At 33.9% G+C, this 26,721-nt stretch overlaps 2 protein-coding genes across 17 annotated transcripts in view; one reads left to right on the forward strand and one right to left on the reverse strand.

The window, feature by feature from the left end:
* NBEA (neurobeachin) overlaps nt 1-26,721 on the forward strand; it is a 662,404-nt gene that overhangs the window by 12,834 nt on the left and 622,849 nt on the right. The window lies entirely within an intron of this gene.
* Nucleotides 10,654-11,440, reverse strand: LOC112918675 (chromobox protein homolog 3-like). 2 transcript variants are annotated; one of them, XM_072722439.1, is made up of 2 exons: nt 11,236-11,440; nt 11,005-11,162 (listed from the first exon to the last, which is right to left on the reverse strand). In XM_072722439.1, exons 1-2 carry the CDS (start codon nt 11,387-11,389, stop codon nt 11,023-11,025), a joined length of 294 nt encoding a protein of 97 aa, XP_072578540.1. In that variant the 5' UTR covers nt 11,390-11,440; the 3' UTR covers nt 11,005-11,022. The 2 variants fall into 2 exon arrangements, with proteins under 2 accessions (XP_072578538.1, XP_072578540.1); XM_072722437.1 differs by having other exon boundaries at nt 10,654-11,440.

Here is a 26,721-nt window from a genome sequence, read left to right on the forward strand (position 1 = left end):
ATTAAATGAACCCTCACGTATATTGTTTGTTTGGGTAGAACAAATGAGTTATAGAAGGAGTTATTCTAGAGCCTAGGTAACATAATTTCCAGTTTGTAATTGTAATTCCTCTCTCGGTTTAGGAAAGTAAAGCAAACATTGATAAATGGCAAATTTTATGGAAGTGTAAATGTCTAGATATATTTGTCTTTAGCAAATACCTTCATTTTTCTTAGAGAAATAACCTGCAGCTGATTTAAAGATGGCATATACATATTTTTACTGTTACCTTAAAAGTTTTTACTTATGGGGAGGGAATTGGCATTTAATAGATTGGGTTTGGTTTCATACCTTAATGTTTTTAATATCCTCTCCCAGCCCCTTTGAAGTAATTGGGATTTTACTTTAGTATAATAAGTAAACGACAGCTGAAGTTAAGTGGCTTGTTTAAGTTTGCAAAAACCGTAGTTGCAGAAATGAGACTCAAAGCTGGATGTTCCATTTTCAGGTTCATTGCTCTTTAAAATATACAGAAGCCTTTAATGATGATGATGACAGTGATAGCAGCTTGCACTTACTGAAGCAGTATGTTAAGCATATGATGTGTATTATCTCATTTTATCATCTTGATAAATGTAAAATCTTCAATGAAATAAAATAGTTGTCTTTCTGAGTTAAACTAAGTCTAGTAGTATCTTAGAAGTGTTAGCTTCAGTTATATAAGCAGTATTTTATTATAAAAGGTCATAAAATTATCTTACTTGATTTGTACTTGATCTGTATAACTTGATTACCCTTTCAAAGTCCTTGAATGTAAATTATTTAAATTAGTTTAAAAATCGTATGAGATATGAGTAATCCCTGGAAAATTGTTTCTTTTATTATACTGTATTGACTGTTACTTGCTAAATAATTATTGCATTTCTCAAGTCATCTTATTCTTCCACCTTTGTCTAAAGAACACTTACTTGTGTTTCAAGATTTAATTCTCATCCCTTCCATAGGCCATACCTTCTTTGATCTTTCCCTAAAAGCTCTTCCTGCTATCTTGTGCTCTCCCATATCATTTTGTACATTCTTCAGATTCAGCACTTGCACATTCTATTTTAAAGATTTGCTTAAATATTCAAACTACTCTAGAGCCTCTGAATCCCTTGAGATCAGAATATTGTGTTATTCACCTTGGTATCATGAGTACTTATTGTAGAATCTGGAATTTTGTGCTGCTTATTGAACTTGTTTTTGGAATGAGAATTTTTTCACATGTGATATAGTTTGCTTATTTTGGTCACTTTTGACTTGGGTATAAATTTTGTCTTTGCAGGCTTTTGTGATTCTCCTGATTTCTATGTTTGCCTCTTTTTTAACATTTCAGTTTTTATTTTTCTCAGTGTGTGTGGGGAAAGCTAAAGATATTTAGGTGTATATATTCATGGTTTATGTTTAAAATAAAGTTTAAATTTGAAAAGGATTATAGAGTCTTCAGATCTGGTGAAGTAGCCTGATTCTATCACTTGCCTAGGCAAGGAAAGAGAACCAGATAGGTTAAGATTCTGCGGTTTTAAACAGACTAGGACTTAACAACTAGATTCCCTGACTCTTAGTTCAGTGCTGTTTTTCATTTTATCTTATTGCCTACAGTTCCACTTTGCCCCAGCTCATTTCAAACAGAAGCATGCATTATATGAAGAGATGATGTTGTTTTGTTTTGTTTTGTTCTGTTTTTTTTTTTTTTTTGTTGTTGTTGTTGTTGTTGCCTCCCCCCCTCCCCCTTGGCTCAGGATATTTAAAGTAATGATTAAAGAAATTACTGAGTAATCCTAACCTAGTGTTCTATTGCCAGAGTAAAGATACTCATTGGGCATGTAAAAAAGAATTGCATAGTCCCTCCCTTCAATTAACTGAAGTTTCAGCACAGGAAATAGAAGAATAAGCAAATAAATTACAATGGTAAATAGGGATATTACAAAGATTTAAATAAAATGCCATAGAGACAGTGGATCCACTAACTTTTCCTGAAGGATTCTAGGAAGGTCACATTGTTAGGTGACTTTTGAACTGGATCTTAAAGGACAAGCAGCTATTTTCAAAGATGAAAAAGGGAAGAATGGAAAAGCTTTCTACAAAGAGGGCATAGCTTACATAAGGACTCAGATCATTAGGGAGTGTTTCTTTCCATGGCTTTGTCAATGTTAACTACAATCTATAGTTAGGTCAACCTTATTTCTTCTTATTGAAATCCCTCTGTTTTAATCCATGAATGTTCACATTTTTTTTTCCCTTCTCAGGTGTACTCAGGAGATTAACATTTATTAAAGTCCAATTCAGTGAATTATTTCAGGAGTTCTGTATATGTCGGTAACTTTTTTGTACTCATCCAGACTTCTGATAAGTTGACTCTTTAACATAGAAGGGTATACCTTTTTCCTGTCAACTGTTGAAAGATATAATATTTGTTATACTGTTGTGTAATAATTACACATAGTAGGCATTCAATAAATGCTAGATGAATAATGTATAAAAATAAAGGAATGGGGTGCCTGGATGGCTTAGTTCTAGAACATGTGACTCTTGATCTTGTGATTGTGAGTTCGAGCCCCACATTGAGAATGGAAATTATTAAAAAAAATAAAATTAAAAAAATAAGGAAAGATTCATATAGGCAGAGGATAGAGGAAACTTATTTTGAGTGTATGGTACCTGAGAAGAGAAACTTAAGCTGAATAGATAAAATTTAACTGATGGCATTGACTTCTATTTCTAGTACTTTTTTTTTGTAATAATAAATTTATTTTTTATTGGTGTTCAATTTGCCAACATACAGAATAACACCCAGTGCTCATCCCATCAAGTGCCCCCCCTCAGTGCCCGCCACCCAGTCACCTCCACCCCCCGCCCTCCTCCCCTTCCACCACCCTTAGTTCATTTCCCAGAGTTAGGAGTCTTCCATGTTCTGTCTCCCTTTCTGATATTTCCTACCCATTTCTTCTCCCTTCCCCTATATTCCCTTTCACTATTATTTATATTCCCCAAATGAATGAGATCATATAATGTTTGTCCTTCTCCGATTGACTCATTTCACTCAGCATAATACCCTCCAGTTCTATCCACGTCAAAGCAAATGGTGGGTATTTGTCATTTCTAATGGCTGAGTAATATTCCATTGTATACATAAACCACATCTTCTTTATCCATTCATCCTTCAATGGACACCGAGGCTCCTTCCACAGTTTGGCTATTGTGGACATTGCTGCTAGAAACATTGGGGTGCCAGGTGTCCCGGCTATTTCTAGTACTTTTTGAAATGTGCAATTACTGTCCTTCTAAAGATATTGATGCTTTGTTCGTACTACAAATTAATTATTTGTATATGAATTTCATATATGTGCATTTGAATAATGTTTGTTTTCCTTAGTGCTTAGCTTGGCAGGTATTTCTATGAGTGGTAAGATAAGTTGGGTTTTATGAGTAGCTAAGGAGAGCTACACACAAAAAAATAGTTTGCAAAATCTCCAGTTATTTGAACTCTTACTAAAAGAAATGGTCTTTTCCCTTTAACACATTGTAGCCATATGCATGAGACTAAGAGAATAGACATAAGGTATGTTACCAGGTATTTTCTAAAACCTGTTATTCATGTTATTTCCAAATTGATGTGTTCCCCTACCATCCTAATCTCTGAAACTCCACAGATCATTTTTGGGGAGATGCCGTGTAGTTTTTATATGCAGTATTCTCTTAAAGCCGTAACATTTAAAAAATGTTCCTGTATACTAGATCCAACTGGGAAGGAATATGCTTTTGTTGGGAAATGAATGTCTCCAAATAAATCCTTTTATTATTAACATTTAAAATCTGTTTCTGGTATGCTATATTAATTTAGCTATATCATTTAGCTATATTTTAGTCAATTTTTAAAGATAATGTTAGGCATCCAGCACACTTATCTTCAACAAATAGGCTTTAGTATCTTAAAGAAAATGTATTTTTAATGGTGGTAAAATGTGGCTTTAGAAGTCAGTAGAATTTATTTTTATTTTTTCAAATATCATTACTGCTAGGTTTATTTCAAAGTTAACTCCGTTTATTCAAAGTCTTTATGTCCTTTATTATTGTGATAAAATATACAATAGGAGAAAATTCACCAGTATAACCAAGTGTGCAATTTAGTGGCACTACTACAAGTAAGTACATTAGCATTGTTGTGCAACCACCACCACCATCCATCTCCAGAACTTTTTTCCATATTCCTAAATTGAAACTCTGTACCAATTGAATAGTAACATCCAGTCCTTTTTCCTCAGGCCCTGGTGACCACCATTATACTTTTCTGTCCCTGTGAGTTTGACTGTTCTTGGTACCTCATACAAGTGTAATCATATAGTATTTGTCCTTTTGTGTCTGGCTTAATTGCACTTAGCATATGTCTTCACAGAATAAGAGTTTTTTATTCAAACCCATCTCCATTGACAACACAGATAAGATACTCTGGAGACTATATTTGTATGTTACATTTATAAATTCATGATCTGCATGCATCACTTTCTTTGTTGATGTAACCAAAAAAACACGTCTCCAATAAGAAAAAGTAATTTCTATATGATTCAGGTTCTTTACTCCTATTTCTTGAATATTACATGGACTAGAGATATACAGACTATAGTAAATAGTTTTTTAAAAAAATATTACTCTCTTTCTCTCATTTGCTTCGTTCCCATAATACAGTTGCTCTTTGATCCTTTTATCCTGGAACTTGTCAAAAAATCAGCCCATAGTTCTAACCCTTTAAATTCTTAGTATTCCTCTTTCTTCTAAATTACAAAGCCTAAAATAATTTCCATTTAGATTGGTAAGACAGTCTCAGAGGGTGGGGGAGGTGAAGGCCTTCACTTCTGCAGGCCAAGCCAGAATTCTCTTGAGTAAGTATAGAGAAAGAAAGACCAGAACACTCACATGTGAATAATTCTTGTCACCTAAGAAATTAATTAATTATGGAAGACAGCAGCTAATTTGTTACAGTGACTTCAGTTTCTTATGGAATATTCAGTAGTGATTTTGCCTCAATTCCTCCTTCATTAAAAAGAAAACAAAAGACCTGTAATTTATTTTTCCTTAAGAGTTTTTTTTTAAATGTGCTTCCATTAAACAATCTGTTTTAAAAGAAAAAAAAAAAAACCTTTTCTCTAAAATTTATCTATCATGTTATCTACCTAGTTACAAGCTTTGAGAGAGCATGCCCTTATCTGCTTGAATTCACTTTATATAGTACATAGCTTCTGAAGATGATGTTTAGTTTTAACCCTTTTTTCCTTTATCTTAAAGAAATAACATAATTTATTCATTTTCTTTTATACCATTGGTCTAGTTTATCTTTTTCTTTTAAAGATTTTATTTATTAATTTATTAGAGCACATGCAAGCTTGTGTGTGGTGGGGTGGGGGAGGCAAGCCGACTCCATGCTGAGCTTGGAGTCCAGTGGGAGGGAGGCTTGATCTTATGAATCTGAGATCATGACTTGAAACAAAATCAAGAATCAGATACTTAACCAAATGTGCCACCCAGGTGCCCCTAGGCCTAGCTTATCTTAAATAACTTACTAAAGATTTATTAATCATGGCTATACTTATGTCATTTTAAAGTCTACTGAAAACTTTGTCTTATTGTAAGTTTGTCTTTTTATATATTTACTACTTGTTTTGAAGTGCCATTTCTTTGCTTGTGTGTAGCTATACTATCCAGTGTAGAAGCCACTACATTTTGGGGCTATTGAGCACTTCTTACAATGTGGCTAGTAAGAATGTATATGTGCTTTAAGTTTAAAATACATACCATTTTTAAAGACTTAGTCTGAAAAAAAAAAAGAAAGTAAACTATCTCATTAATTTTAATATTGGTTACAGGTTGAAATAAAAATATCTTGGTCATGTTGCCTCTTGGGTTATTATATTATAAATAAGATATGTATATATATTAAAGTTAACTTCACCTGTTTCATTTTACTTGTTGTAAGTGGCTATCAGATAAACTTTTAAATTATATAGGCTCACATTATTTTTTGTGTACAGCTAACTTAATTATTAGGTATATAGCTAACTCAGTAATTAGGTCTCGTATTGAAAACTTTGGGAAGTAAATTACACTTTGCATGATTTCCTAAACTTACCATGTAGTTACCCTTTATCTTTGAAGAAAAAAATTCACTCTTAGAGTATGTTCTAATAAGTAAGTATTAGTAAGTATAAGTTCAGTAAGTAGGGGATGATGGATTCAAATTTTAAAGTTGTGGTTGAGGGAAGGGACAATGAAGAGATTTTCCCAATACCTGATGAAGGTTCTCATACATACTAAGTACTCAATATTAATTTAAAAAAATGTTTAGGTTGAGATTTGAAAAGGTGGTTGATGGTAGGGTATATGACACCTATATTTTACGGGGTAAAAGCTGTAGTTTAAATACATCTGTGTAAATTTGGGCCCCTTGGAGAGAGGAGGTGAGTTTGGTTTTCATTGCCTACCCTCTAGAGGTGAAAGAGCTAGATCTCTGTGGGCATTTGTAGTTCATGAATAAGAGAGAAGGTGGAGGAAGAGAAGTGAGGATGTTAGAAATTATTTCGATTTTCGTCGGTCTCATAGAATCAGAATTCTAAAAATTTTATCAAATAAAGTTAATGGTTTTCTGAAATCTAGAGGAAAATTCAAGCTGGCTTGATACAGTTCAGTATCAGGATCACCACAAATAAGTCTTTTTCTTTAACTGGTCTGGTATAAATAATGTTTTGAATTTTTCTTCCTCTGTAAGGAAATTCTGTTCCCTCCCACTGCTAAAAAGATGCTGATTATAGTTTTTTCATAGAGTTCCAGAATTGAAAGAATGTTCCAGAAAAAAAATGTTAGAAGTTAGGTCAAGTATAATTATTATGTGTAAAAATGCAGTAACTATTTATAAGGTAGAATATTTACTTGTCTAGGTTTTTAAGAGTTGAGATTTAATGTTCATCTTTACCAAAGTTTGACTTTTCACATTGTTGTCTTTGGAGTATCTGTTACTATGAATAAAATATGCTAAGATGTGAATTATTTTTTGCTAGCGGTTAATCTGTTCACATATTTGTTTCATTGCTATTATTGTTGAAATCATCCACCTGGCAGGCAGCAGACCCTAATTCAGTGGGATTGTAGGCTCATTCTTTTAACCATTCACTGTACTAAGTTTAGATTCAAATGGAAATATAACCCATTTTCTTGGTCTCATTGGTACCACACAGGGCCTGAGTGAACTCATTGGTCACAGTTCAACAAGATTGCCTAAATGGTCATGAAATTGTTTTGAACTATTAGCATTTTCTCATCTGGGATCAAAAGCATTCATTTTTAGGATGATTGGCTTATTTTAGGGATGGGTCGAGTAGCTATTGAAGAAGCATTTTTCTCTGTGAAAATACTCTTAGAAACTTCTATAGGAATTATGTTGAGCAAATATATTTTAGTCAGATTTACTGATTTAAGTTAATTATATTGGGCTCTTTTTATTTTAGAAATAATGTTTAACCTGATTAGTGATTGCACTCTGAAAGGTAAACTAATATATTTTAGTTACTGCGTGACAAACTGTCATTCAGAATGACAGCTGAATCTAATTACATTGAAAATTATGCTGCCAAACTCTGAAATAAATTGAAGATGACCTGCTTAGGAAATATGGGATATAGACATTTACAACATAGATTAGTTCCAAGGAGAGAGTGGTTGGGGTTTTGGATCAATATCATAAAGTGTTTTGTATCTTAGAGCTCTAATTTATTATCTTTGTATGTAAAAGGAATAAAGATATATTAATAGAGAGGTAGTTTATTAGAATACAATTTAATAATTAGATGTATCACATTTGTGATATATGTTATTATTAAGAAGGGCCTCTATTGGGGATCCCTGGGTGGCTCAGCGGTTTAGCGCCTGCCTTTGGCCCAGGGTGCGATCCTGGAGTCCTGGGATTGAGTCCCACATCAGGCTTCCTGCATGGAGCCTGCTTCTCCCTCCTCCTGTGTCTCTGCCTCTCTCTCTCTCTCTCTCTCTATGTCTATCATAAACAAATAAATCTTAAAAAAAGGGCCTCTATTAATATAGTTTATTCCTGAAGAAAAACCAGAGTTCTTATAAAAGCTTTGTTTTGTATTATGATAGGCAGATATTAATGTTTAATATACACTGTTATTGAATTATATAGCATTCTATAATTGACTTAATTACTTTTCTTTTTTTTTTTTAAAGAATTATTTATTTATTCATGAGAGACACACAGAGAGAGAGAGAGAGGCAGAGACACAGGCAGAGGGAGAAGCAGGCTCCATGCAGGGAGCCCAGTGTGGGACTGGATCCCGGGTCTCCAGGATCACACCCTGGGCTGAAGGCAGCGCTAAACCGTTGAGCCACCCGGGCTGCCCTAATTTGTTTTCTAATTGACTTAATTAGATTAAAGATTCTCGAGTACTATGTTTAATTTGCAGGTAATCTAGTTTTTTTTTTTTTTTCTTTTGTTCGCCCTTACTCCCATTCCCTAAATAATGGTCTACTGGGTCTGACTGTATGTACTCATTTTCAGCCTAGCCTCCGTATCTGACTACATACTCATTTTGTTCAAATATTTATTGAATACTCACCATATATAGTGCTAGGCACTGAGGATACAATGATCAAGACAAGTCCCTGCCTTGGAGTTTTCAGTACTGTAGAGAGTGACAAATACAGGCGATTAAATGTATAAACTCTGTGATAGAAATAAATTAGGATATAGTGGGCCACACTGAAGGGGCGATGTACTATTGAAGTCAAAGGAGTAGTTCATACAACTGGTGATGCTTGAGTTGAGGTTTGAAAGGTGGTGAGGCCTGTCTAGAGCTGTGCAGTCATATGGTAGCCACCAGCCATATGTGGTCAGTGACCATATGAAATATTCTGAAAGCATAAAATACACACTTTATTTTGAAGACTTGAATAAAAAAATATAAAATTAATAATTTAAATGTATTTGTTACATGTTGAAATGATATTTTAGATATATTGGGTTAAATAAAATGTAACGTAATATCTCCTATTTATGTTTTCCTCTAATGTGGTTAATAAAATTTAAAATTACATATGTGGCTTGTATTATATTATTGAGCAGCACTGGTTTAGAAGGAAACATCTCAAAAATAAATGAAGCATTAGAAATATAGAAATAAACTAATATGCTAGCATATTTTCTTTCTTTATATGCATGTGTATATCTGTGTCCACGTATACTTCTACATACAGACACATATATATAATCTTTATATTGTTTGAGCCACTCATATTTGGGTATTCCTGTTATGTGTCAGTATACCTCATCCTAACTAATGCATTGACTTAATAGCAGCAATTTAAAAACCACATTTCATTGGGGAAAAACTTGTTCTCCCTGCTCTGGTAAAAGTTGCCTAAATAATTCATGGAAATCAATATGGCAACAAATTAAAATGCATTTTATTGTCAGCAAGTACTTTGAAAGGCAAATTATAAAACATTGCTTCAGAGTTGAAGAAACAATTATAATAAAATGTAGGAATCTGTTTTGTAGGAATTAGATGAAAGTACTATTACTTCTAATGTGTTTTGCTAGATATTTGCTTATATTATTTGCTAGACTGTTTCTTTTTTTTTAAAGGAATATAAAACTATTTATTGACCACTGTTTACCAGTATTTACAATAAAGTAAACAATATACAGTTAGATAACATTCTGACTACAGAGTTACCGTTTTTCCTGGTTTCTGCTGAACCAGTAGTTCAAATACTGAGAAGATTGAGCCTACATGTTAGGAATGAGTTGGGGTGAAGAAAAAACATGCAGGTCAAGAATTTGGATTATAGAAGTCTGTCCACCCATTTATTCCAGCAGGTGCTAAATTGTGAACATTTCTAACCACCTGGTTATGATTAGGTTTCCATGAGCGAAGTCTTAGATGCTCCATGAATCATGACCTTTTAGTCAATACAGCACAAGGGTTTTCAACTTCTTGAAAAGGAATGGTTCACTAGAAGGAACCTTTAAATATCCATTTAACTAAGTTTTGCTTACCTAATTAAAGTACACCAAAACTTGTCTAGTTTTGCCCTTTGGGTGGGGAGGTTGTTGGTGGTGATTAAAATTTTCCTTTCAGGGATCTTGCAAATAAACTTGCATTTATGTGACTGTAACTAGGGATATTGATTCTGATATGGCTGCTTTTAAATTGTCCAATTTAGACTCTTTACATTATATTTAAATTGTCCAATTAATTACAAAATTTGAAAGGTTAAGGCTTCAGGAAAAATTTCAATGTAACTTTAAGTGATTTATTTCTTAAGTTGCTGAAAATGATAGCATCCCAGAAACATGGCCTTATCCATGGTTATAAAATGCTGTTTTTGTTTTGGTGAATGTTTCAAAAATAACAAAAAGAAAAGAAAACCACTTATGTATGTACTTTTAAGTATACACACAAAAAAACCCTAAATAAACAGAAAACCCAGAATGGTCTGTAGGCATATAAGAGTTAAACACAAATTCTGACTAACAACTATGAAGATTTCCCCCAACATTTAGAAAAGGTGTTCTCTGATGCAGGGGGATAATATGCCATGGTCTCAATTATTCTTTTCTGACGAAGGAAACAACTACAGAAAGCTTTTATTTGTTCAAAGTAACCAGTGCTATAGATGCAAAAAATCCCAACAACTCCCCCAATACTACTTCAAAACAAACATATCAAACTTGATTTTCATTATAATGTTATTTCTTCACACTAATAAACCAAAAAACAAAGACCCAGATTTTATATATATATATATATAAATGCAACACAAACAATTATTGAGCTTCATCTTCTGGACAAGAATGCCAAGTTAGTCTCTCTTCATAAAATGCAAATACAATTTGAGGACAATTCATATTTGCCTCTTTTGCCAGCACCAAGTCTACCTCATCTGAATCTTTCCATTTCATGAGAAACATCAATTCTCCACTGCTGTCTGTGGCACCAATTACTCGTTCAGGATCAAGACCTCTGACAAAGCCTCTTGGTTTATCAGCAGCATCTCTTTTCTTCTTTGATTTGCTATCATCAGATTCGCTGTCAGATAAAGATTTTCTTTTTGTACCATCTTTTTCTTTACCAGCTTTTTGAGAATTAAGAAATGCTTCAATTAACTCTGGACAATCTAAATTTTCCTCAGGTTCCCAGGTATTGTCAGCATCTGTAAATCCCTTCCACTTCAGGAAATATTCCACCTTCCCGTTCACTACATGGCGGTCCACCACAAATTCTTCAGGCTCCGCCTCTTCTACTTTTTTAATCTTTCCATTCTGTTTCTTTCCCATTTTTTGCAATGTAGCTTTATTGGAGGCCATTTTTTATTGCAGACTTGAAGAGCTATTATTCACCGCCTCCGAGCTGCTCCGGGTCCCCTGCTAGACTGTTTCTTAATGAAATACATGACTGCTTTTTGTGAGTTACTGTTAAAAAATATATGTGAAGATACACTTTCTGGAAATTAATGTTTGTCCTATTTATCATAACCAGAAATTGAGAAGTAACATTATCTTAACCTGGAAAGGAGAATATGTGGTTTGTTATTTACTTGATTTATTAGAATCAGGGTCCCCTATTGTATTTAGATTGCTAATTTTAGTATTAATTATCAGGAGTACCATATTTTAAACAGGACCCTGAATTAAAAACTAGGATTCTGGAATGCTAGTGAATGCTCAGATTTCAAAGATTATCTGGTTTTCAGACATTGAAACCTAGCCCCAAGGAAGCTACAGATTTAATCTGGGCTACACAGTTTTTAAATTGCCATACTTTAAGACTAGATAAAAGGTCTCTGAATTTCTAGTCTAGCAATTACTTCTATTGTATTCAATTTGAGGTTCTTGAGTTTGGCTAGTGTATTAGTTTGCCAGGGCTGTTGTAACAAATGCCACAAAGTGGATAGCTTGCACAACAGAAATTTATTTATTCACTTTCCTGTGAGGGAAGAGCCAGGGGAAGAGCATTATTTAGTTTACCAGGTGGTTAGTAGGTAAACACTTGATACCCTCTGGATCAAATTAATACTGGAACAAAATTGGGACTGACAGGTGCTAGAAATACTGGATTGGCAAAGAACTGTTGTGAGTAGCTTCTTGGTGATTCACAGCAATGTCCAGAGTAAAATACCCATCATAGTAGTGTTCTATGGCTGACTTGCCTAAAAGCCAGTGCTGTACATTTGGATAATTGTTTAGTTTTTGAGAGTTGGTGGTATGTGTTGTGGTCTTCCATTGTAATTTTAGAATATACATCAGCAGCATCCTTGGATGCTCTTAACCCTGAAAGAGTTCTAAATAGTTGATGGAGAGGAAGAGATTAATTTCAACATTTTTATTTCTCGGTGGTGTTTGGGAGCTAAATTGCCTATTCCTAGGGATAGTATGGTTAAATCTGAGATGGAATGGTATTGGAAAGATGATTCATTTCTTTAAGGACTTCAGATTCTAAAAAGAGAGACTGATGTGTAAATTAAATCATAATAAGTAATGTGATCAGGCCTTTGTGGTTTGACTAATCTGAATTCAAATCCTGGTTCTGTTTTTTATTTCTCCTGTGATCTTTAGTAAAAAAAAATGTGTGTTAGGATACAGTATCCTAGAAGAGAAAGTGACAAACTATTTGCAGAAGTCAGGAAAGACTTTAAGGTGGAGGATTCTTTTGAGATTGTCTTTGAAGGGTGAGCAGGAGTTTGCTGAGTAGATAGGGTGGAGTGAGAGCATTCTACATCTGGAAATTTCAATCAGCATAGTGTGTTTACTCTAGTACCTTCTTTCTTGGAGTGTTTTTTTCTCCCAGCAAATTACTACCTATCCGGTATTTAGAATTTAGCTTAAGCTTCTATGTCTGCTATGGATTCTTCTCTAACTCAGTTAATTCAGTAACTCCATGACACAGGCACTTCTGTACCCTTATTACACATGAGACCAGTGGGGCTGGGTGAATTTGAAGCTAAGGACTTTGGGCAATGTGGAGGAAGAAGTTTTGGCAAGAGTGACAAGAGCAAAGCAATACATACATTCCATGTAAGCTGATCTGATTAGATAGACTAGTGTTGTCTTACTCTCTCAGTATTTCTTGTGTTTCTCTCCTGAAACAAGAAGTTCAGTCAGAGAGGACAGCTTGTTCACTGGGGAAGTGTGTATAAATAGTGGGTGTTTCTTCTAGCTCCATCTTGTACCTGTTCCTTTTAGGCCATTTATACCTATGAGCTGATGTATTGGACTATATTTAGATTTATGAATTAGTGTGTAAATGCTATATGACTCAAATCTGTTTTTGTATCCTGGTTTTCTGTAAAGAGCTTGGCCTTTGTGGTATGATTAATCTGAATTCAAATCCAGGCTCTGCCTTTTCTTTGCTTTGTGATCTTGAGCCAAGTACTCTATCTCTCTGAGCTTCTGTTTCTCTTACTCTTTATATTTGTATCTACACTGATGTGTGTGTGTGTGTGTGTGTGTATGAAAATACATATATATGAAATGAAATAGCTGTTATTTTCCCTTTTATTACTTTCAAGTGGTAACTGTGTATATGAATCATATATATGATAGTTCATTATATTATCAACTGTTTCTGCTTCTGTACCAAATGTTCATTTAGTACATTGCTATTGAAAAGGTGGCCACCAAAGCAGACTTGAATATTTGTGAAATGTTTCTTGGTCTAAGAGGAGATAAGGAGCTTGTGCCAGAATGTAAATCAACTTTGTAAGCACATTGTTTATTTCAGATAATTGTTTTTTTTTTCCATAACAAAGCTTTCTTTATGAAAGAAGCAGTATGTTGATTGATGTTCTGTTTCAGTCTCTTTATTCATTGGCTGATACTCTGAATAGGATGAATGGAGAGTACTTTTGGGTGGTACCTTTTTTTTTTTTTTTTGGGTGGTACCTTTTGAACAAAGTGTAGTTTTACTTATGTTGTTATTCTTTTTCCACTGGTAAAAAGGTTTGCTATTAGTGAAAAGATCATTGATTTTGGACTTGGATTCTAATCTTGGTTTTGTTACTAATTAGTTGGGTAAGTCATTTAAGTGTTCTAGACTTTATTTTGCCTGAAAATGCTGAATTAGATAGTGTCTGTGGTCCTCTCAGGCTTTCACATGCTAATAATCTGTGATCTTTCAGTGGTCTTTTTTTTTTTTTTTTTTTTTTTAAGAATCAGAACATAGGTCTGATATTAAAGTAGAAAATAAAATACATTTGGATAGAAACATGCTTTCAGAGGCTTTTTAAAAAATTGGTGTTTTTATTAAACTTCTGTCAACTGTATGTGAAGAAGTTGGTCCTAAAGATATAATGATAAAACTGTTTTTTGTTCATAAGTAGTAATATCCTGGAGGAGATAGACAAATAAATATATAAACATAATGGGTAATGTGTTAGTGATCTGTACCATAAATGTTGAAATAGGAGGCAGTGAGAGACTAATTCTCTAAAATATGAGTAGGCAAACATTATCTATAAAGATCCAGGCATTTTAGGCTTTGTGGCCATGTGTTTCTATCGCAGCTACTCTGCAGTTGTAGTGGAAAGGTAGCAAAATTATTTTTTGACCTCAACTAGGTGTCCTATACTTCAATTCAATTTTGACACTAACAACTCAGAGTTAGTACAAACCATATTACTGACTTCATAATTGAACTCAGTCTCCAGCCCTCTAGTCACATGCTTGAGACTGACCATGAGTCACCTTGTTAGCATAACCTTAGGTATAACCAAAAGGGACTAATTATAGATAACAAAAGAGGGCTATGAAATGACAAGGGTTTTGAAAGTATGTTCCAGAAACTGGGGGCAAAGACCAAATATATATATTTAATTATACTGTAGTCAAACAATATATCCATGAATAGGCATGGCTGTGTTCCAGTAAATTCTCATGTACAATAAAGCAGCAAGCTAGAATTGATCTGTGGGCGATAGTTTATAGACCCCTGCTCTAGGAAAATAAGAGTAGCTTCACCAAGAAGATAACATTTGAACTATATCTTCTGTTTCTTCAGTAATTTTTTGTTGAGGTTATACTACTTTATAGAGTTTTTTAAAAAAGATTTTATTTATTTGAGAGTGAGAGCCGCATGCATGAAAGCGGGGAGGGGTAATAGGGGAGAGAGAAAGAATCTGAAGCAGATTCTGCACTAAGCATGAAGCGGGACTCAGGGCTTGATCCCACACCCTGAGCCAAAACCAAGAGCTGGTTCCACGTTTTGAGAGCTGTGCAACTAGAGAATAGAAATTTGGCACTTACTGCTGTGTATTGGAGATTAAAGCATGAATATTAATTTAATTTTATTATTTTTTAAATATTTTATTTATTTATTTGACAAAGAGCACAAGCAGGGGGAGTGGGAGAGGGTAGACTTCCTGCTGAGCAGGGAACCCAGTGTGGGGCTCTGTCTCAGGACCCTGGGATCATGACCTGAGCTGAAGGTAGATACACAACTCACTGAGCCACACATGTGCCCCAAGCATGAACATTTAAAAACTTTTGGGTTTTGCCTTTTCTTTCTCCTTTTTGCTGGAGTATAAATTGCATATTTTCTTGATTGGAGGTTTCACATTGAAAGAATTGTGCTGATAAGAATGTATCAATTTATCATGTTAATTTTATGTCTTAGAATGTTTGAAGTCTCAAATGTGCATAAAGATGATCATTAGGAAGGCCTCTAACTAAGGAATATCAGAAGTGGACCAGAACGGACTATTGTAACAGGGATGAAAAGAGGAGGGGTTTGGGTTCACTATTTCCCAGGTGCATGGGTGATATGGCTAGAAGTTTAGGGTAGAGAGTGAAGAGAATTACTCTTAGAAATCATGATGAAAATGAGGGTAATGGAAAAATAATCTAATATTTTTGGGATAAAATAAAAGTAAAGTTCAGAAGAACCAACGTGAAGCTCATTTGTTTTTATCTGTAACTATAGTGAGTTACTAGGATCATCCTTAAACAGAAAGGGCAGTTACTTAAGTATGTTTATATATATGGGCCACAGCAATAGTTTATCAGTCAATAACACATGAATAGTTTATTCACTTGGTCTTTCAACTGAGATATTGTTTAAAAATTGAATATCTGTTAAATATTTTTGGTACTGAGTTAGGCTCATATGGAGATAATAGAATAATAATAATAGTAATTTTTATTCAGTACTTCATGCAGGAGACTAAGCATAATAATCCTTATAATAACCATATGAGATAAAGACCTGTTATCCACAATTTATATGTGAGGAAACAAGATTAAGAAATTTATCTTAGGTCACACAGGTAGAGTTGGCCTCCTGATGCCCAATTCTTTTAACAGTTTTCTCTTTCCTAGTAGACATAAATTTCATGAGTCTTATAAGTAAAATACTAAGAATTATAGACTTTCTAAAGAGGCATGGATAACATTTTTGGGGATTAGAGCCACAGGGAAAGCTTCATAATAAAGGAGACATGCAAGATGACATGAAAATATAAAGTATGTCTTCGGTATGGAGGACACTGAATATCAGGTCACAACATGAAGAGTTATCTATCTTAGTCATAAAGCTGATCCATTTATTCTTTGTGGCCATTTGGAAACTATCCCATGTTGCTTTTTTCTCCAGAAAAAAATGTTCATAATTTTGAGGCTTTATAGTTATGGTATTTTACTTGTAGAGGACTTCTTTACTTCTGCTCTGCTTGTTTGTGTGCCTTTCCTTATGTATTTAAGTATAAATATAAGTAGATGTAAATTATATTTGATTATCTTAAGCAGAATAGGTGCTAATATTAACCGGTACTTCAAAGAAATACAATCCATCTTGATAATTGGGAGTCATTTTCCTTTCCAGACCAAGGTTCATGAATTTCAGGATTTTGTTTCACATTTCCTGTGCCTGTCATTCTACCACTTAGATTTTACAATTTACATTTTACAAAACTTGTTTCATCCATCAATCCATCTTGTTTTTGTTTGTTTTGGTATGCATTTCAAATTAGTTTGTAGCCATACATATATACCTATTAAATAAAATTCAATATTTGGTTATGGTCTCCCTTATACTTCTCCCTGTCCCTTCAGTTACATTTCATGAAAACATCAATCTTAAGTATAATCAAAGAGTTTTGAGAAATGCTTATACATGGGTAACCCAAACACCTATCAGGATAAAGAATATTATGGTCACCTCAGAAAATTCCCTCATATGCTCTACTAGTTAATCTCTACCCCATATCCTCAGAGGCATCCACTTTTGAGTTTTTTCCCACCATATTGTTGTCTGTACATAGAATTTGTATAAATAGGATCTGACAATACGTATGAACTTTTTTCATTAAAGCGTTTTTCTTTTTCTTTTTTTTCTAAGATTTTATTTGAGAGAGAGATAGCAGAGCAGGGGGGAGGGGTAGAGAGAGAAACAGATTCCCCTAGGAGCAGGGAGCTGAACATAGGGCTAAATCCTAGGACCCTGAGAGACCATTACCCAAGCCGAAGGCAGACACCTTACCAACTCACCTATCCAGGTGCCCCTAAAGTTTTTTTCTTTTAGCGTAGTACTTTAGCATTTGTTCATATTCCTGTGTTTTTCAGCAGTTTGTTATTTTTTATTGCTGAGTAGCAGACTGTCTTGTGAATATACATAGTTTATCCATTCTTGTGTTGTTGAAACTCTGGGCTGTTTCCAGTTTGGGGCCATTATGAACATAGCTTCCTTGGACATTTTTACAGAAGTCATTTGGGATTTGGAGTTTATTTCCATTGGGTAAATAGTTAAGAGTGTAATTGCTGGGTCAGAGAGATGGAGTATATTTGGTTTAACAAGAATCTACTAGACCTTTTTCCAAATGGATAAAGCATTTTCTACTTCCAGCACTGTCTGAGATAGCCTTCTCTTACCAGCATTTTATTTTTATTTTTTTATTTTTTTTATTTTTAAAAATTTTTTAAAAATTTTTATTTATTTATGATAGTCAGAGAGAGACAGAGAGAGAGAGAGAGAGAGAGAGAGAGAGAGAGAGAGGCAGAGACATAGATAGAGGGAGAAGCAGGCTCCATGCACCGGGAGCCTGATGTGGGATTCGATCCTGGGTCTCCAGGATCGTGCCCTGGGCCAAAGGCAGGCGCCAAACCGCTGCGCCACCCAGGGATCCCCTCTTACCAGCATTTTATGTGGTTAGTACTTTTCTGATTCTTATGGATGTATAATATTTCATTGTGGCTGTAATTTGAGTTTCTGTGATAGTTAATGATGGATAACACTTTTTTATGGTGATTTATAAATATTTTGTGAAGTACTATTCAAATGTTTTGCCATTTTCAAATTTAAAAAATATTTAGAAGTCCTTTATATATTTTAGATACCATTCCTTTGTCAGATATGTTTTTTGAAAAATTTTTTCAGTCTTTAAATTTTTTATTCATCTATAGCTGTCTTTTCATGAACAGAAGCTTTTTAATTTTGGTTAAATTTAATTCATCAATTTTTTCTTTTTGATTATTACTTTCTATGTCCTTAAGAAAATGTCCTCACCACAGATGATGCATGTATTCTTCTCTGTTTTCTTCTAGAAGCTTTATAGTTTTCATTCTCTTGCTTAATTGATAATCTATATAAATTAATTCTTATCTGTGGTTTGAGTTATGGATTCAGGTTTTATTTTTTCCCCCATATTGATAGCCATTTGTTTCATCATTATTTGTGGAAAAGACTTTCCTTTCTCTGTTGGATTCTTATAGCACTTATGTAGAACATTGAATCATGTATATGAGTCTGTCTTGTTCCAGTGATCTGTTTGTCAGCCTTTATGCCAGTACTATATTTTGATTACTAGAGCTTTATGATAAATTTTGAAATTGGGTAGTTTGTATATTCTCCATTTTCCTTTTCCAAGATAGCTTTGAATTAATTTTCGTTAATTTTTTCTTTTTCCAAGATATTTTGTTGTTGTTGTTTCATATACATAAACCTTTTAGAACCCAGTGTCAGTCTATAAGGAGGCCTGGGGGATTGATTACAAATAGATTTGTCAGATTGTATAGTTTAGTTTTGTGAGTTGGGGGGGTGACTTCTTAAAAATACCTAGTTTTTCAATTCATGGTGTATCTCTTATTTACTTAGGTTTGTAAAAAATTTCTCCCTAGCAGTGTTTTATAGTTTATAGTTTAGAGGTGTTGCACATTTTTGTTATATCTATTTTTAAGTGATTTATTGATGCTACATGCTATCATAAATAGACTTAAAATTTCATTTTCTAATTGCTTGATACAAAAAAAATCAATTTTTTGTATATTGATTTTATAGTCTCCGACTTTGCTAAAATCACATATTTTTTTTTTTTAATTTTTATTTATTTATGATAGTCACAGAGAGAGAGAGAGAGAGGCAGAGACACAGGCGGAGGAAGAAGCAGGCTCCATGCACCGGGAGCCCGGCGTGGGATTCGATCCCGGGTCTCCAGGATCGCGCCCTGGGCCAAAGGCAGGCGCCAAACCGCTGCACCACCCAGGGATCCCTAAATTCACATATTTGTTTAAATAGTTATTTCTGGATTATTTAAGATATCCTATGTAAACAGTTAAGTCTCTACATGTCTCTAGTAATAGGCAGTTTTACTTTTCCTTTTCTGATCATTAGCTTTTTTTCTTGCTTTATTATACAAGCTAGGATCCTCAATACATTGTGGACTTTGTGATCAGAGTCAGCATCCTTTACTTTTTCAGGATATTAGGAGCAAAATATTCATTAGTTGACCATTAAGCAGAGTCCTTCTTAATATGTTAGTTATAGATTTTTGTAAATACTATTTATTTAGTTGAAGAATTTCCTTCTATTCCTATTCGCTTAAGAGTTTTCTATGAGTGGGTAGATTTTAAATGATTTTTCTATGTTGATTGATGTGCTCATGTGTTTTTTTGGGTAGTATTAGTATGGTAATAAGTATGTTTTTTAAAGTATCTTTCATAAGTTATAATTTACTTACAGAAAATCTGTTTTTTGCATAAAAGTCAATGACTTTTAGTATGTTCCATGGTCATTCATCTATAACCATAATGTACTTTTGTAACGTTTCCATCACCCCCCAAAGAAAAAGCTCAAGCACACTTACATCACTTCCCATTCGCACCTATAGCCTGCAGCAATCCCTAATTTATTCTCTCTGTATTTGCCTTTCTTGGATATTTCATATAAAGGGAGTCATACAACATATCATCTTTTATATGTTTGACTTTTGTCATTTAGCATATGTGGTTCACTCATGTTCCTTTTTATTGTCAAATACTATTCCATTGTGGTGATATACTACATACTGATTATCAATTTACCAGTTTATGGACATTTGAATTGTTGTTGCCAATTTTTAGCTTTTATAGTAATGCTGTTTTGTATATATTTGTACAAGTGTGTGTGGACATATATTTTGTAGATAGGTAGCGGTAGAATTGCTGGGTCATATGATAAATGTGTTTAACTTTTTAAAAAACTGCCACATTGTTTTCCAGCATGATTGTATCATGTTACATTCCCAGTGGCAAAGCTACATTGATTTTTGAGTGTTAAAACAACTTTACATTCTTAGAGTAACTCTGCTGTGTTTTCCATCTTATATATTGCTGGATCTGACTTGCTTACAGTATTTAAGGATTTCTGTGTCTGTGTTCATGAGAGACTTTGGTCCATAATTTTTTTTCTTGTAACATCCTTGTCAGGGTTTGCTATTGGGGTTATCATAAAATAAGTTGGGAAGTATTTCTTCCTCCTATGTTATGAATGAGTTTCATAGAATTCACCAATGAAAACATCTAGGTCTATACTTTATTGGAAAGTTTTTTGTTAGTGGATTTAACTTTTTGATAAACATGGGCTATTTGGATTTTCATTTATCTTGTATCAGTTGTGAAAGTTGTGTTTTGCAAGAGATTTGTCTGTTTTATCTAAGTAATCAAATTTGTTGGCATACTGTTGTTCGTAAACATTTCTCTAACATGTCTGTAGGATTTAATGTCTGTAGGATTTGTAGTGATAATCCATTCCAGACATTGACAATTCACATTTTTTTCTTTTTCTCTCTCTCATTTGAGTTAGTGGTTCATCAATTTTATCAATAGTTTCAAAGAGACAAATTTGACTTTGTTAATTTTTTTATTGTTTTTTATTTCATTGAATTCTGTGATGTATTTCCACTCTTCTATTTGTTTTGTTTTTCTTTAAATTTACAAAATGCAACCTTAGGTCAGTCACACTGTATGATTGTAAGAACTGCTTTAGCTCATCTCACAACATCTGATAGGATTTTGATAAGAGGAATTAGGTGTATTGTGTTTGGAGGCATTCCTAAAGTTTTTACTGCTAGTGATTTTTTTTTTTTTAAGATTTCTTGATTTTAGAGAGTGCCCGTGCTAACAGGGGGGAGGGGCAGAGAGAGAGAGAGAGAGAGAGAGAAGAAGACTCCCTGCTGAGTGTGGAGCTTGATATGGGGCTCAGTCCCAGGAGCCTGAGATCATGACCTGTGGTGAAATCAAGAGTCAGATGCTTAACCGACTGAGCTACCCAGGAGCCCCTTATTACTGATTGCTGTAAATATTTTTACTCTTCTGTTACTCTTTTTTTTTTTTTTTATTGGGGCTGCATTTATAACTTTATTAGATCTTTGATTTTGTCTCAGGTTCCTGAGGTTCTATATGTTCTCTCCCAGTTTTTTTCCCTCTCCTTTTTCTTCAGGTTAAATAAATTGATTTATCTTTAATTTTACTGACTCTTTTTATCTAATCTACTGTTCAGCCTATCTTGTTAACATTTTACTTTAAATATCATACTTTCTGTTCCAGATTTTGTATTTGGCTCTTTGTACTTCTCTACTGTGATTTCTGATCTTTTCATTCATTATGATTTTTTTTAAACTTTCATGAATACAGTTATATTAGTTGATTTAAAATCTTTACTTGATAATTCAGGCATCTGGGTCATCTCTGTGTTAGTTTTTATTGATTGTGTTTTATCTTATGAATGGACCACATTTTCTTGATTAATTATTTGGAGGTTAAGTAATTTTGGATTGTATCCTGAGCACTGTAAATAATACTGTGTAGAGATTCTGCATTTTGTTATATTCTTCTGAATTTTGTTGGAAAATTTTAAAGTGTTTCTTTATTTGGATAAACTCAAACTGCAGAACATAGTGGTTGTCAGCATTTAAATCTCACAAATGCGAGTAGTTAATGCTTCAACCAGACATTTGTCCAGAATTTATTTGGGGCTTCTTCTCTAGTGATTTTGTTTCAAGAGTTGCTTCTGTCATGTTCAAATGCTGGGATTGTCCCTAACTTCTGGTTCATGATGTCGACTGGGGCGTTTTCTAAATAAAAAGTTATAAGAAATAAGGAATTTTATATAATGCCATTACTATTTTTATACCTGTTTGCTTCATTTCTATTCTTTTACATGTCTGTCTTTGGTTGCTCTTAGCACTTTCAGAAAACTGTTTCTAAATATTTTGTCCAGAGTTTATGGTTCTGATTTCTGCTGAGAACCATGTCACTATTAGCAGATTCTGCCTCTATCCTAAATTAAAAAAAAAAAAAAAAAAAGTCTAACATGGCATTAGTTCACTCAACAAATACAGTATCTCTTAAGTGTGCTTCACAAACACTGGAAATACAAATATTAAAGAAATATACCCCTCTTCTCAGGGTTTTCATGTGTCCATAGAAGAAATAAATAAAAACAAATGTGAGAAATGCAATAATAGAAATACTAGCTTGGAAAGAAGGTAGCAGAGAAAGTGATTGATTCTCACTGGACTAGGCAATATGGACGCACTGGTAGAGATTAAGAAATGCATTCTAAAGAAATATATCCTATATTTGAAGGATTAATAGGCATTCTTAGGCAAACAGGGAGGGAGGATATATGAACTATGCTTTTAAGTTTCCATTTAGGGACAAAAGAGATGATGTAAAACATAGAGCCAAGTTCAGCTGAAAACTTTAAAATCATCCTTATCTTCTCTTGACTTTCCTCCTTCTGTAATGTCTGACTTTAAGATTTTCCCTAGTTAAATCATTGGGTAACTGCCCTTCTAATTTATTAAATTCAAATGTGACCTGGCCAGTTGTCTGTATGGTCTACAAATATTGAATATTAGCTTTTTTACTGTGATAAGAAGAATGTAAATAAAGCTTTACGTTTTACCCTGGTACTGAAATCTGTCAGCACTTTAAACACCTGAGATGACAAGTGGGCCTTGATCACAGAGGAAAGCTCCCGGTAAGAATTAATTTTTGTTTAAGAATTGATTAATCAACAGTATTAAGTCCCACTATTAGCTAGTCTGTTTTAATGCATTTGCTTGTGTCAGGGATTTTTGTTCTATTTGTATATCAATTTTAACAGATGTGCATTAGAGGCCTATTCATTCTACTTTTGCTAATAGTTCCAGACTCATCTTAATGTCTAGATTAACTATCCACATTAGTAGTTGCTGGGTCCCTCAGAACATTGGCACTAAGAATCAAGAAAATATTAACCTTCCATTTGAGGAAGGGATTAGACTCAAATAATTTTGAAACCTGGAGTCCCTTAAATAGGGAGAAAAGTATCTAAGATGACATGAACAAATCAGGAAGTGTTAAATTTTTGATTGAGTAATAGGTGTTGGAGAAAGGAATGACCATTCAGTGGTTACCAATTGCTCTTGAAGTAAAGCTAAAGGTGAACACTCTTAATATGACGTGTAAGCCCCTACATGATCTGATACTAGCATAGCTCACTTGTCTTATCTCTAGCTTTTCTTCCATTCATTTTCCTTCCTCTTCCCCCTTGCTCTCTGCACATTAGCCACATTAGTGCTCCTTTATCATCTTTATTAGAGTTTCTTATTATTCTAGGGCTTTGGTAAACTCTACTCTCTTTGCTTAAATTCTTTTTTTCATTTCCCTTTATCTTCTTTTAGTTACTTTTTCCTCTCCCAAATTAATTTTTCAGATATTTCGTGGCCTCTCCAAATAAGGTTATATGTACTAATAATCTAACTCTACTAGAATGTAAGTGTTATGGCACCAGGAGTTTTCCTCTTTTTTTTTTTTTTTTTGAGTTTTCATCTTAACTATTGTATTTTGAATAATATAGGCCTTTGCATATGGTTTGTGCTCAGTGAATATTTGCATGAATACCTCAATGAATAAATCCAGAGATGAATTGATTATTCAGTCTCATTTAGTTAATTTTCAGTGAGAAGTAAATCTGCCAAAAATTAGTGTGACAAATTTATTCCTATGACTTCCTATTAGAGTGAGGAGGTAAATCTCTAGAAATAAATAACCATTTCCTTTTAGAGATTTATTGTCTTATTGTTTGAGTATGATCCCTGGTTACAGTATAATGAGTAATGCTTACCAAGCTGTAGTACTTATTGTATAGATGATGCCAGTGTATACACTAAATTGAACTACAATGAATAAATTATGTCTGACTTTTCACTCATTCTATAAAGATAGTTATGTATAAGAAGTATTGTAATTTTTTCTAAAGTCTACATAAGTTAAATTCCTTAAGATTTAGGTTTTTCCTGAGGTGTTTGAGCACCATTTTGATTATGGTTCTTGTAAACAGATGTGTAGAAACCAGTAAAAGATCACACAGTTTAAGCTATTAAAAATAGTTAGATGAAGTTTGGTAGCTTATATGAAATACTTCGAAGTAGTGCCTATATAAAATTAAAATGCCTATATAAAGTAGTGCCTACTTTAATGAAAAGATGAGAAAACATTTATTTCAAATGAAAGAAAAAAACATTCTGAGGGTTAAGAGTGAAACAGACTTAGGGATATTCTAGGAAGTGGGGATGTTGACCGTTCATTCTTGAAGACCTTTTAAAAAGAAAATAGGTGGGATGCCTAGGTGGCCCAGTGGTTAAGTGTCTGCCTTCAGCCCAGGGCATAATCCTGGGGTCCTGGGATTGGATCTCACATCGGGCTCCCTGCATGGAACCTATCTCTCTCTCTCTGCCTATGTCTCTGCCTTTCTCTCTGTGTCTCTCATGAGTAAATAAATAAAATCTTAAAAAATTTTTTAAAACTATAGGAAAATATTAGTCATAAAAATATTTATCTCATGAATAAAGACAACTAGCTTGGACAAGCCCTTCCAGTTATTTTCAGTTGTGATTATGTGATTGCTAGTTTTATTTAATGTATTTTTACTTGAATTTTTGAATTATTGGCTCAGTCACTTTTTTTTTTCTTTTTATGTGTGCGCTAGAGAGTGTGACTGCCCCTGCATAAGTGTTGTACTTTCTCTCTCTCTCTCTTTTATAGTGCCTGGCATAAGGGGCTTGTATTTTAAGAATTTCACTTAATTTTTATTCTCTTTGGAGAGTCATAGCTGCAGAGGGGGCACTTAGCCTTTGGGACTTCTGTCCCAAAGAAGAGCCTCTGCCAGAAGATATTAGTAATTAGAAATAGATTGGGATTAGAGACCAGTGGAGTCACAATATTTTTTAATTAAACATTTTTCTGATTTTAAAAACATGCTTCCAAAAAAAAATAAATAAATAAAAACATGCTTCCTTAGTGAAAAATTCAGGGTATTAAGAAGTAATAGTCACCCATAATAGTGTAATCAAAAGTATTTATAAGTTGGTATCCAGTTCCTTTTCGGTTCTTTTTCTTTTTTTCTTTGGTAGGCATTAGGTAGAATAAATACCTCACTCATGTTGGTATGTATTTGAGATGTTGCAACCATGATGCTATGGGTTGAATTTACTGCCCTCTCCCCAACAACAATAACAAAAAGGTACATTGGAGTCTTAACTTCCAATAACATAGAATGTGACCTTGGAGATAGGGTCTTTAGAAAGATAGTTAAAATGTAATCATTAGGGAGGACCCTAATCCATGTAGAGTATCATGTCATTGGCGAAGAGGGAGAGTTTGACTTCTTTTTTGCCAATTTGAGTGCCTTTTATTTCTTTTTGTTGTCTGATTGCTGAGGCTAAGACTTCTAGTACTATGTTGAATAGCAGTGGTGAGAGTGGACATCCCTGTCTTGTTCCTGATCTTAGGGGAAAGGCTCCCAGTGCTTCCCCATTGAGAATGATATTTGCGGTGGGCTTTTTGTAGATGGCTTTTAAGATGTTGAGGAATGTTCCCTCTATCCTACACTCTGAAGACTTTTGATCAGGAATGGATGCTGTATTTTGTCAAATGCTTTCTCTGCATCTATTGAGAGGATCATATGGTTCTTGTTTTTTCTCTTGCTGATACGATGAATCACATTGATTGTTTTATGAGTGTTGAACCAGCCTTGCATCCCGGGGATAAATCCTACTTGGTCATAGTGAATAATCTTCTTAATGTATTGTTGGATCCTATTGGGTAGTATCTTGTTGAGAATTTTTGCATCCATGTTCATCAGGGATATTGGTCTATAATTCTCCTTTCTGGTGGGGTCTTTGTCTGGTTTTGGAATTAAGGTGATGCTGGCCTCATAGAACGAGTTTGGAAGTATTCCATCTCTTTCTATCTTTTGGAACAGCTTTAGTAGAATAGGTATGACTTCTTCTTTAAACGTTTGATAGAATTCCCCTGGGAAGCCATCTGGCCCTGGACTTTTGTGTCTTGGGAGGTTTTTGATGACTGCTTCAATTTCCTCCCTGGTTATTGGCCTGTTCAGGTTTTCT

The sequence above is a fragment of the Vulpes vulpes genome, chromosome 9, assembly GCF_048418805.1.
Source record: "Vulpes vulpes isolate BD-2025 chromosome 9, VulVul3, whole genome shotgun sequence".
In the NCBI taxonomy this organism is placed as follows: domain Eukaryota; kingdom Metazoa; phylum Chordata; class Mammalia; order Carnivora; family Canidae; genus Vulpes; species Vulpes vulpes.

Excerpts from the sequence above, each read along its gene's own strand:
- LOC112918675 (XM_072722437.1), bottom strand. The coding sequence starts at position 11,389 with ATGGCCTCCAATAAAGCTACATTGCAAAAAATGGGAAAGAAACAGAAT.